Here is a 12356-nt window from a genome sequence, read left to right as displayed (position 1 = left end):
GTGTCCAGCGGAGATTTACACGGATGATCCCTGGAATGGTAGGTCTAACATATGTGGAACGGCTGAGGATCCTGGGATTGTATTCATTGGAGTTTAGAAGATTAAGGGAAGATTTAATAGAAACTTACAAGATAATACATGGCTTGGAGATGGTGGACGCTAGGAAATTGTTTCCATTAGGTGAGGAGACTAGGACCCGTGGACACAGCCTTAGAATTAGAGGGGTTAAATTCAGAACGGAAATGCGGAGACATTTCTTCAGCCAGAGAGTGGTGGGCCTGTGGAATTCATTGCCACAGAGTGCAGTGGAGGCCGGGACGCTAAATGTCTTCAAGGCAGAAATTGATAAATTCTTGATGCCACAAGGAATTAAGGGCTACGGGGAGAATGCGGGTAAGTGGAGTTGAAATGCCCATCAGCCATGATTGAATGGCGGAGTGGACTCGATGGGCCGAATGGCCTTACTTCCGCTCCTATGTCTTATGGTCTTAAATTTTGGTTGGCAACAGCGTTAATATGGAGAAGCTCTGGTCCCAGAAAGGGAGAGGCTGTATCATAGTAGCAATGTGTTAATGGTGGGATAATGCTCTGGGGACATGGATTTGAATCCCATATTGAAATTTGAATTCAGTTTTTAAAAAAAGAACTGACCTAATGGCAACGATGTTAATTGTCATAAATACCTATCTGGTTCACTCATCATCTTTTAGGGAAGAAAATTTGCCACCATTACTTGGTCTGGCCATCATATGACTTTCGATTCACAATGATGTGGTTGACTTTTGAACACCCTCTGGGCACTTAAGGATGGACATTAAATAGTGGCAAAGCCAGTAATGCCTATGTTCTATGACAGAATAAATACCCATCTGGTTCAGTTTCAGGAGATTAAAGAAAATCACCAAATAGAACATAGAACAATACAGCGCAGAACAAGGCTCAAAACTTAGCTAAATAATCCAAATGTAGTCTGACCAGACCCTTACACAGTATCAACAGTACATCTCTGCCCTTGTGTTCCAGCCCTCTTGAAATGACTGCTAACATTGCATTTGCTTGCTTAACTGCCACCTGAGCTTCAATGGGGAGAAAGTGAGGTCTGCAGATGCTGGAGATCAGAGCTGAAAATGTGTTGCTGGAAAAGCGCAGCAGGTCAGGCAGCATCCAGGGAACAGGAGAATCGACATTTCGGGCATAAGCCCTTCTTCATTCCTGAAGAAGGGCTTATGCCCGAAACATCAATTCTCCTGTTCCCTGGATGCTGCCTGACCTGCTGCGCTTTTCCAGCAACACATTTTCAGACCTGAGCTTCAATGTTAACCTTAAGAGAATCCTGAACTAGGACTCCTAAGTTCCTTTTTGCTTTAGATTTTCAAAGCCTTTCCCTGTTTAGCAAATACTCTATGCCTCTATTCTTCCTACCAAAGTGCATAACCTCACATTTTCCTACGTTGTATCCCATCTGCCACTTCTCTGCCCATTCTTGATTATGGAGAATCCAAAGAGATTCTACAAATACATTAGGGACAAAAGAGTAACTGGGGAGAGAATAAGCCCTTCGAAGATCAGCAAGACCACGTGTGGAACCACAGGAGATAGGGAGATACTAACTGAATATTTTACATCAGTGTTTACTGTGGAGAATGATACAGAAGATAGAGAACTTGGGGAAGTAAATAGCGACATCTTGAAAAATGTGCATATTACAGAGGAGGAGGTGTTGAACATCTTAAAGCACAGAAGGGCGGATAAAACCCCAGAACCTGATCAGGTCTACCCTAGAACTCTGTGGGAAGCTAGGAAAGTGATTGTTGGGCCCCTTGCTGAAATATCTGTATTATTGATAGACACAGGTGAAGTGCTGGAAGAATGGAGGTTGGTTAACGTGTTGCCACTATTTAAGAAAGGTGGAAACGAAAAGCTAAGGAACTATAGACCAGTGAGCCTGACGTCGGTGTTGGGCAAGTTGCTGGAGGGGATCCTGAGGGACAGGATTTACATGTATTTGAAAAGGCTAGGACTGTTTATGGATAGTCAACATGGCTTTTTGCATGGGAAATCGTGTCTCAAAACTTGATTGAGATTTTAGAAGAAGTGACAAAGAGGATTGATGTAGACAGAGCAGTGGCCGTCATCTAGGTGGACTTCAGTAAGATGTTCGACAAGATTCCACATGGTAGAGTAGTTTGATCACATGGAATACAGGGAGAACTAGCCATTTGGATACAGAACTGGCCTTGAAGGTAAGAGACAGAGGGGTGGTGGAGAGTTGCTTTTCAGACTGGAGACTTGTGACCAGCAGTGTGCCAGAAGGATTGGTTCTGGGTTCACTGCTTTTTGTCACTATCATATACACTTATAAACATGATTTGGATATGAACATAGAAGGCTTAGTGCAGGTGACCCTAAAATTGGTGTGATGGACAGGGCAGAAGATTACCTCAGAAGTGCAATGGGCCTAGATCACATGGGCCAATGGGCTGAGGGGTGGCAGATGGAGTTTAATTTAAATAAATGTGAGGTGCTGCATTTTGGAAAGGCAAATTAGACCAGGACTTAGACATTTAATGGTAAGGTCCTAGGGAGTGATGCCAAACCGTAAGACCTTGGAGTGCAGGTTCATAGTTCCTTGAAAGTGGAGTCGCAGGTAGATAGGATAGGGAAGAAGGCATTTGGTATGCTTTCATTTATTGAGTACAGGAGTTGGAAGGTCATATTGCAGCTATACAGGACATTGGTTAGGCCACTGTTGGAATATTGTGTGCAATTCTGGTCTCCTTCCTATCGGAAAGATGTTGTGAAACTTGAAGGGGTTCAGAAAAGATTTACAAGATGTTGCCAGGGTTGGAGGATTTGAGCTATAGGGAGAGGCTGAACAGGTGGGGCTGTTTTCCCTGGAGTGGAGTCTGAGGGGTGACCTTATAGAAGTTTACAAAATTATGAGGAGCATGGATAGGATAAATAGACAAAGTCTTTTCCCTGGGATTGGGATTCCAGAACTAGAGGGCATAGGTTTAGGGTGAGAGAGGAAAGATATAAAAAAGAGACCTAAGGGGCAACTTTTTCACGCAGAGAGTGATACGTGTATGGAATGAGCTGCCAGAGGACATGGTGGAGGCTGGTACAATTGCAACATTTAAGAGGCATTTAGATGGGTATATGAATAGGAAGGGTTTGGAGGGATATGGGCCAGTGAAGAAGGTATTTGATATTCTTGCCTTACTGGTCAGTGCATTGTATAGGAGTTGGGAGATCATGTTGAGGCTGTACAGGACATTGGTTAGACCACTTTTGGAATGCTGTGTTCAGTTCTGGTCTCCCTGTTATAGAAAGGATGTTGTGAACCTGAAAGGGTTCAGAAAAGATTTACAAGGATGCTGCCAGAGTTGGAAGGTTTGAGATATAGAGAGTGGCTGAAGAGGCTGGGGCTATTTTACCTGGAGCATTGGAGGCCAAAGGGTGACCTTACAGAGGTTTACAAAATCATGAGCAGCATAGATAGGATGAATAGCCAAGGTCTTTTCCCTGGAGTGGTGGTTTCCAAAACTAGCGGACGTAAGTTTAAGGTGAGGCGAAAGATTTAAAAGGAACATAAGGGGCAACTTTTCATGCAGAGAATGGTGCATGCCAGAGGCGAGTACAATTACAATATTTAAAAGGCATATGAATAGGAAGGGATGGCAAGGATGTGGATAAAGTCCCTTTTATCCCCACCCTCTGCCTTCTGCCAGGCAGCCATGTCCTCTATCCATGCCAGTATCTTGCCCCTAACATCATGGGCTCTTAACTGATTTAGCAGCCTCCTGTACAGCACCTTGTCAAAGGCCTTCTGGAAATCCAGTGTCCACTAGCTCTTCTTTGTTGAAATTGCTCATTACGACCTGAAAGAATTCTAATGGATTAATCAGGCATTACCACTCCTTGATGAAGCTGCTTACTCAGTTATTTTTTACCATGCACTTCCAAGTACCCTGCAATCTTATCCTTGATAATGGACTCTGAAATCTTATCAACAACAGAGGTCAGGATAACTGTCCTATAGTTTCTTGTCTTCTGGAGGACTTTGGTGATTATTTTTTCTCATTCTCCATTTTTAAAAATTTTCTTTTTTTAATGAAAGAATGCCAAATATGTTGACATTGTTCATCAAAGCTGGTGATGTTAAACCTCCATATCCTACAAGTGTGTTTTACATTGTACTGAAAAAGGTATTGTAACTTGTATTATAAATGGACTTATTTTTTCCACATTCCTTTGATCTGTGTAACTAGTTCTGAATGGCTCTTTTTCTTCTTCAGTTGGAAAAGAAGCAGGTGACTCCTCCATTTAAACCACAGATCACAGATGACTACGGCCTGGAAAACTTCGACACTCAGTTTACAAGTGAACCTGTGCAGCTTACACCAGATGATGAGTGAGTTTCTCTGAATATTTAAGATTTTCCAACTTTACACACTACTTATTGCCTTTTGGGAGCTTCAGAATTGCATGTATTTTAATTGAAATGTTGCATGTCATTGTGCCACACACAAAAAATACTATTCTGATTCACAGAATTTTCTTAAATTAGTAAACTATAAATAAAAAATGTAATTTGGGTATAAGTTTGTAGAACACAGCTGTTTGATGTGATAACATTCTAAAAATAATCATGGATGATAGGACTTCAGCAGATCGATATGCTTATAGCTTATCTTCTGCAATTAATTTCCATAAAAGTGTATGTGACATGCTTCTTGGAGCATATGGTAATCATTCTTTTTTCAGCTTCTTTACTGCTCATATTACTTATATTACCCCTTCCTAGAAAGATCAACAGTTTAAGTTAAGTATTGTATTTTCCATAACATTGCGCAGGTAAATTTTGATTTTCAATACACATGAGCAGTTGATATTTGGGATTTGAATTGTAACAAATTGAGATTCAAGTCTCTCTAATCTTGGGGAACATAGATATGTCAAAGCAATGCTTTTATTTTAAGATATAATTAAACTAATCTCAATATTTAATTTGAATCTTTAACACTTTCTTCAGGTTTAATATCTTGCTACCTGATACCTAATAATTTTCAGTACTGTAATGCAGCCAGAAAAATATCCTAGTTGCTTCAACCATTGCCATGGATCTGTAACACTAATGGGCCTTCTGGGATCAAACTCGTTGAACAGTTCAGTTATTAGTTAGCCCTCTTGTGTCGTTTTTTTTTATTCAACTGTCAGTAAAGTGTTGAACCAGAGAAAAAGCACAATGGTCAAAAGAATCAAAGCTGAGGCATGATACTGCTTAGGTATATGTGTGTGTGTGTGCTGTTTATTTGTCATTGTTGTGTTGAATTAATTATCTGAAAATTTATATAATTCTGCTGTTTGCTGCAAAGACCATCTATTTCCACTTCGATAACATCGTCCGAGTCTGTCCCTACCTTGGCTCATCTGCTACTGAAATCTTTATTCATGTTTCTTACTTCCAGACTTAACTATTTCAATGCGCTCTTAACCAGCCTTTCATCTTCCACCCTGCATAAGGCTAAGATCTTCAAAGCTCTGCAATCTGTGTCTTAACTCACACTTACTACAGTCGAGAGTGTGGTGCTGGCAATGCACAGCAGGTCAGGCAGCATCCGTGCAGCAGAAAAATCAAAGTTTCAGGCAAAAGCCCTTTTTCCTGATTAAGAGCTTTTGCCTGAAACATTGATTTTCCTGCTTCTCGGATGCTGCCTGACCAATTGTGCTTTTCCAGCACCATGCTCTCAACTCTAATCTCCAGCGTCCGCAGTCCTCACTTTCCACTTAATTCAGTTCAATTATTATCCCTGCTATTATCTACATGCTGAGAGACAAAAAAAACTGCAGATGCTGGAATGGCAGAGGACTTCTTCATAGTTGGCATCCTTTGAAGAGATTTCGCAGTGGAACAAACTTGATTAGAGACAAAAAAAAACGGCAGATGTTCAAATACAAAAAACTGCAAATGCTGGAATTATCTACTTGCTGGCCTGCAGCGACAACCATTCAAGCAATGCTTCATTTTTAAAATTTCCATCCTTGTTTTCAAAAGCATTCAGACCTAACATTCTTCAGTCCTTAAGCACTGAATGATATCTACATTCCTCCAGTTCTAGCCTCCTGCATATTCCCGATTTTAATTCCTTCAACGTAGGAAACTTTGTGTTCAGTTAGATTACATTAGATTAGATTAGATTACTTACAGTGTGGAAACAGGCCCTTCGGCCCAACAAGTCCATACTGACCCTCTGAGGAGCAACCCACCCAGACCCATTCCCCTACATTTTCCCCTTTACCTAACACTATGGACAATTTAGCTTGGCCAATTCACCTAACCTGTACATCTTTGGACTGTGGGGGGGAAGCCGGAGCACTCGGAGGAAACCCACGCAGACACAGGGAGAATGTGCAAACTCCACACAGACAGTTGCCCGAGGCGGGAATTGAACCCGGGTCCCTGGCGCTGTGAGGCAGCAGTGCTAACCACTGAGCCACCGTGCCACCCATGAGAGGGTTAATAGTGAGAAGGATCTAAGCAAACTACTCGTGATGCTGATGCTTTGTAGTTTACTGGGTAGGACAGCTTAGAATCTCAAACGGAGTGAGACCTTAATATCATGCCTCTATAACAATGTCTATCATAATATCCCTACTTCTATATTCCATTCCCCTTATAACAAACATTCCATTTGCCTTCCTCATCATTTGTATCTGCATACTAATTATTTTTGTGATTCATGTAGCAGTGGCACTTCTAGAGATCTTTCTGTGCTTAAGAGTTTTGCAGTCCTTCTCCATTTAAGTAATATGCAGCTTTTCTATTCCTCTTGCCAAAGTAGACAAGCTACTATATTTCATCTGCCAGTATTTTTTTCCGAAGAGTGTAGTGCTGGAAAAGCACAGCTGTGCAGGCAGCATCCAAGGAGCAGAATTGGCGTTTCAAGCATAAGACCTCCATCACGAATGAGGCTTGTGGCCCAAGGAGGTTGAGATAAATGGGAGGGGGTAGGGTTGGGGGGGAAGGTAGCTGGGAATACGATAGGTGGATCTAGATGGGGGTCGGAGTGGAAAGGTGGGAAGGAAGATGGACAGGTAGGACAGTTCAAGAGGACGGTGGCAAGTTGGAAGGTTGGATCTAGGATAAGGTGTGGGGGAGGGAAAATGAGGAAACTGGTGAAATCCACTTTTGGGCAGTGGGATTGTTTAGTGCATGGGTCCAACTACCCCTCCCGCATTGCCAAGGACATGCAAGTCCTGGGCCTCCTCCACCACTAAACCCTAACCACCCAATGCCTGGAAGAAGAGCACCTCATCTTCCACTTTGGGACCCTCCAACCACACAGGATCAATGTGGATTTCACCAGTTTCCTCATATCCCCTTTCCCCACCTTATCCCAGATCCAACCTTCCGACTCTGCATTGCCCTCATGAACTGTGCTACCTGTCCCTCTTCCTTACCACCTGTCCGCTCCACCCTCCTCTTCGATCTATCACCTTCACCCCCAACTTCATCGACTGCATTCTCAGCTACCTTCCCCCCCCCAGCCCCAAATCCCTCCTATTTATCTCTCTGCCCCCTTGGGCTATAAGCCTCATTCCTGATGATGGGCTTATGCTCAAAACATCGACTCTCCTGCTCCTCGGATGCTGCCTGACTGGCTGTGCTTTTCCAGAAATGGAAATATGTTGCTGGAAAAGCGCAGCAGGTCAGGCAGTATCTCGGGAACAGGAGAATCGACGTTTCGGGCATTAGCCCTTCTTCAGGAATGAGGAAAGTTGGTCCAGCAGGCTAAGCACCACACTTTTCAACTCTGATCTCCAGCATCTGCAGTCCTTTCTCCTGCAAGTTTTTGTTGCCAACTCAACTAAACTATCTTATATCTCTTTGCATACTTCTTATATCCTCCTGACAACATCAACAAATTAAACAACCGTACATTCAATTCCTTCGAAGTTATGGATATAAATTGTAAATAATTGAGGCCCCCAACATTGATCTCTATGGCACACCACATGGCACATCTTGCCCACTAGAAAATTATCCATTTATGCTCACCCTCTGCTTTCCACTAGCCAACTAGTCCTCTAACTGGGCTAAATATATTACCTGCTACACTGACATCTTATTTTACATATTAACCTTTGATGTGGAACTTTGTCAAATACTTTTTGGAAATCAAAGGTAGTTTACCTTTATCTATGTTGCTTGTTGCTTCACAAAGAGCTTTACTAAATTAGTCAAACACGATTTCCCTTTCTCAAAACAGTATTAGCTCTGCCTAATTGCATTAAGATGTTCCAAGAATCCAGCTACAAAATCTATATTAATAGATTCTAGTATTTTCTAAAACAAATATTAGGCTTATCAGCTTGTAGTTTCCTACTTTATCTCCTCCTTTCTTGATTAATAGAGTGATGTTTGCTATATACCAGTTTCTTCAGACCTTGCAAAATTCTAGAGAAAGTTTGGAAAATTTGGGTCCCATCCTCTAGGAGACTGGGGTCACCCTTAAGTGATGAATGGCTTTATTTTAAATCTCATTGTTCTAACAGAGCAAACGTGTAATCTGCAGTTGCTCATCGCAAATTTAACATTTCCAAGTGTGAAATGAGTTTTGCCAATTGGAAAGTTTCACATCAGCATACTTGATTAGAAATCCAGTAATTATTGTTAACATTTAATCAACCTCCCGCACTGAGCGTTCTGTTTAAAAGGCATGGCCTGAGAACTGGTTTGGATAGATTGCTGAGCCCACGGTATAAGGAAGCTGAAGATGGTGATTAAGCATGCTCATGTGAAATTTATATTAGTTTACAAAAATACTGATTCAGCAATTTATTCAGAGTAGTTGGAGAATTCAGATCTATAAAGTCCCAGTTTTGTTTCCCTGCATGCCAGACTAACTGAACCCCACACAGAAGATAGCCAATAGTTGGCTTTGGCACCCCTCCATTATGAAAGGGAAAATGAGCCAAAGTTCCCATTCCTGTTCATTATCTAGTTTTGTCAAGAAAATTATGTAAAAGATAGTGGACTACTTCATGAAGATTAAAGCCAAGACCAAAGAATGCCAAGCTTGATTTTCAAACTTCGATTAGCTCAGTGATTATCTGCTTAATTGCATCAACAGCACAGATTAGGGAGCAAATAATTGTTCATGTTGTCGTTCAAACATTAGGTCTCATGTTTGAACAAGCATTTTTAAAATTCTGATTGCCTAGCCTCACCCAATAATAATGGCCAATTCAGCAAGGTAATGGGGACTGCAACACAGTGCAATGATGCCCAGCAAATTAATGGTGACTGCCAATAACTGCAGGACAGTGTCTCCCATCAAGCTAACAGACTGCCAGTACCTTTGGGACCATACTCCAGCAAGAGTCAGAGAAGGAAAGATATTCATTCATTATAGTTTTATCTAACTTTTAATGCTAATAGTTGGAAAGACACTACCTTTTGTGGATGATGATGATTGAAAGATCGACAATTTAAAGGAAGTGCCACATATAATTTCAGAAACAAAAACTCTCAAAACACTTACTGCTTTATCAGCTCTAATGGAATTCTTCCAACTTATGCTTCACAAAATCCTTGTTTGCATTTTCCTGAGCCCACTAAAAATGCTAAAGTCATCAAAATAACTAAACAAAAAGCACACAGTCAGCACAACGTGAACAAGGTCTTTACTCAGATTTTTAGATGCTGTTGCCAAAAAAGTTTTGATAATAGCACAATTAAATATGTGTCGTCTATATTTTCATTCCATCTATCTGCTTTGCTCCCCCACACAGGCAGTATCATTTAACGTTAAATTGCAAGACCCAATCTTGGATCCAATCTTCAGCTGGAAAATGTTCAGTACGCTGACTCCCTCACTGTTAATGTACCTGCTCTTTCAGGGAGAGGGTCAGACTAGCTCCAAGAAGATACAACTGTCAGATTTAGTGGATGTGTTAATCTGATACCTGAGCCTAACTAGCTCAATAGTTCTTCAAGATAGAATTTGTGATTGACAAAACTGCTTTGGTGCATTATTGAAAGATCCAAATAATCTTGAGAATTAATGCCCTTGGTGGTACATGTTAGACAAACAACAAAAATATTATCCGAGTCTGCCACATGGTTCTTCATAAAAATGCAGTGTTTCCCTTAGTATACTGATTGGCTTGATGTATCAAACAGTGTATCACCTCTACTGTAAATGCCTTGTGCGCAGTCTGTGGGAACCATTAAAATACATGGTGTGAAATTGGTGAAGCTGAAAAGGTGTGAATCTTCAAAGCTGTTATGAGAGTCAGCAAGGAAAAGGGTTTTTACAAATCTGCAACTTTGAGTCAGAATGGTTGTGCAGATTCCACTCATTGCTGCAAAGGAAATGAAAGATCATTTGACAAAACTGGAATTTCTTCCACTCAGTGGCAAGACTATAAACATAGCAACATAATGAAAATTGAGTATCTTGAAATACCGCTATCAGAGCTGGAGGGAATAAAAGTATTCTCCAAACGATTGCAGCTTTGATTTCACTCACAAGCAGAAAATCTATACTGGCGAGTTTCTGAAGCCCTTGAAGATTTGCACTTTCAACTCCATATTGATTTTTATAATGAACAGCATTGGTTTAGCTTTCCAGCTCGAGGAGAGGGAAACCGTTGGTCGATATGTTACTGCACTGATGCCGACAGCTCAATCCTGAGAGTTTGAACAACTGGAAAATTATTTCAGGGATAATATTGTCACAGGCCACAATCTGCTGAGAGAGAAGAAACCTACTGTTAAGAATGTAGTCCAATGTACAGAAGATTTGAGATGATAGGAAAAGGATGATGATTTGGTGGATGCAAAAGAGTGACAAAGAAATCTTTTTAAGTCACATTAGCAAAGACTGCAAGTATGGTAGCTGACATCCATTTGGGTAACAAAGGGAACCCAAATAATATCTTAATGTCACTCTCATAAGGACTCACTGGTGATTTAGTTTAGGAGCTGCAAAATTACCTGTTTAATAAAATCATTCCTAAGTACCTGGGGAAATGTTTAACTTGTTTGAATAAATACTTCCATGAACATATAACAAACAGGCTTTGAAAAGATGAGGTTGTCCACTGAGCCTGTCCTATGTTGTCATGATTTGACTTCAGCACATTGCACCTAAAGCAGCTCTGGTTTGAGGGGTAAACTACTAAAGGGAAGCATTTGGTTAGTTTGATGATTAAATTATAATATGTATACCAAAGCTGTAACTTGTGGAGTGGGGGGGATTGACTATCAGTGCATTCCTTCTGTTGATCATAAAATATTCATTTTTAAATATTCAGCCATGAAATGAACTGGTTTCTGATTAATGATTCATTTTGAAGGAAAAACACTGGAATGTAATGGCTGACTCCAATTATGACAATGAATGTTAACTGTAACCAGTAAAGGAAATAAGTAGTTTTTTTATAATTTTTAGATTTTTTTTTAGAAAGCAATCTGGTCAGATATGCTATGACACATCTCTGGAGCAGGAGAGACGTGAATTCAAGTCTTCAGGCCCAGAGGTAGGGACATTACCGCTGTGCCACAAGAGGCCCAGGAATTGAGCAGTTTGGGGGCAATGCTTTGTCCTTTAGAAGAAACAAGCCCAAAAGGGCAAATATACAGCTCTTCAGTTTTCCTTGCCCTTTTTACATTTCCCAAGGTGAACTTTATCACATTTGGCCTGACCTATAGCAAATATAGTTCTTTTGGCTGCAAAATAGTAAAATATTTATTTCTCTAGCACTGTTATTCCTCATAACTCTCTCAGAATTCTCATTAAGTATAATATACATTTATCTGGATTAGTATACTGAAGCTAAAAGCTTATCCAATTCCACAAGAGGGTTAATGAAAAGCTTCACCAAAAATGTTCTTTATGGTTTTTAGTCGTGGCATTGCTATAGAAGTTGTACACATCAAAAAACAGCTCGATGGTCTACAGATTGCTTCTCTGTTTAATGATATACAGGAAGCAGATTGACCTTTATTTCACAGATATCCTCACTTGGCAGATGAACAAAGCACTAACCACATTCACTTCTAAGATCCTGCTCAAGTTGAATTGAACCACTTGTCCTTGTCCTGAATAGAGAGAGATATTTTTGAAAAAAGTCTGAAATTTCTTCCAGCATTCCTTATTGACTAGTCAATCCTCTGACAGATTTTTTTGATTAAAAAGTCAAGGAACAAGTTTCCCCACTAAGTATGCTAATATATTGAGTAAACGTATGTTATTTGGTATCTGATTTAGGACAGAAAAAGAAATGCATTCCAACTACAGCGCTATTTATCCTCTTGGCAATTTAATACAAATGTCAAACATGTC

At 40.5% G+C, this 12356-nt stretch overlaps 1 protein-coding gene across 3 annotated transcripts in view; it reads left to right on the top strand.

Annotated features, from left to right (window-relative positions):
• prkcz (protein kinase C, zeta) overlaps nucleotides 1-12356 on the top strand; it is a 413579-nt gene that overhangs the window by 369779 nt on the left and 31444 nt on the right. For all 3 annotated transcript variants that reach the window (XM_043676028.1, XM_043676026.1, XM_043676025.1), the window contains exon 17: nucleotides 4299-4414. In XM_043676028.1, coding sequence (XP_043531963.1) covers nucleotides 4299-4414 — 116 coding nt within the window. The remainder of the gene's footprint in view (nucleotides 1-4298; nucleotides 4415-12356) is intronic.

This window comes from Chiloscyllium plagiosum, chromosome 34, assembly GCF_004010195.1.
Source record: "Chiloscyllium plagiosum isolate BGI_BamShark_2017 chromosome 34, ASM401019v2, whole genome shotgun sequence".
NCBI classification, from domain to species: domain Eukaryota; kingdom Metazoa; phylum Chordata; class Chondrichthyes; order Orectolobiformes; family Hemiscylliidae; genus Chiloscyllium; species Chiloscyllium plagiosum.
The sequence above is the reverse complement of the archived record's forward strand: the minus strand, read 5'-3'. Positions and strand labels throughout refer to the sequence as shown.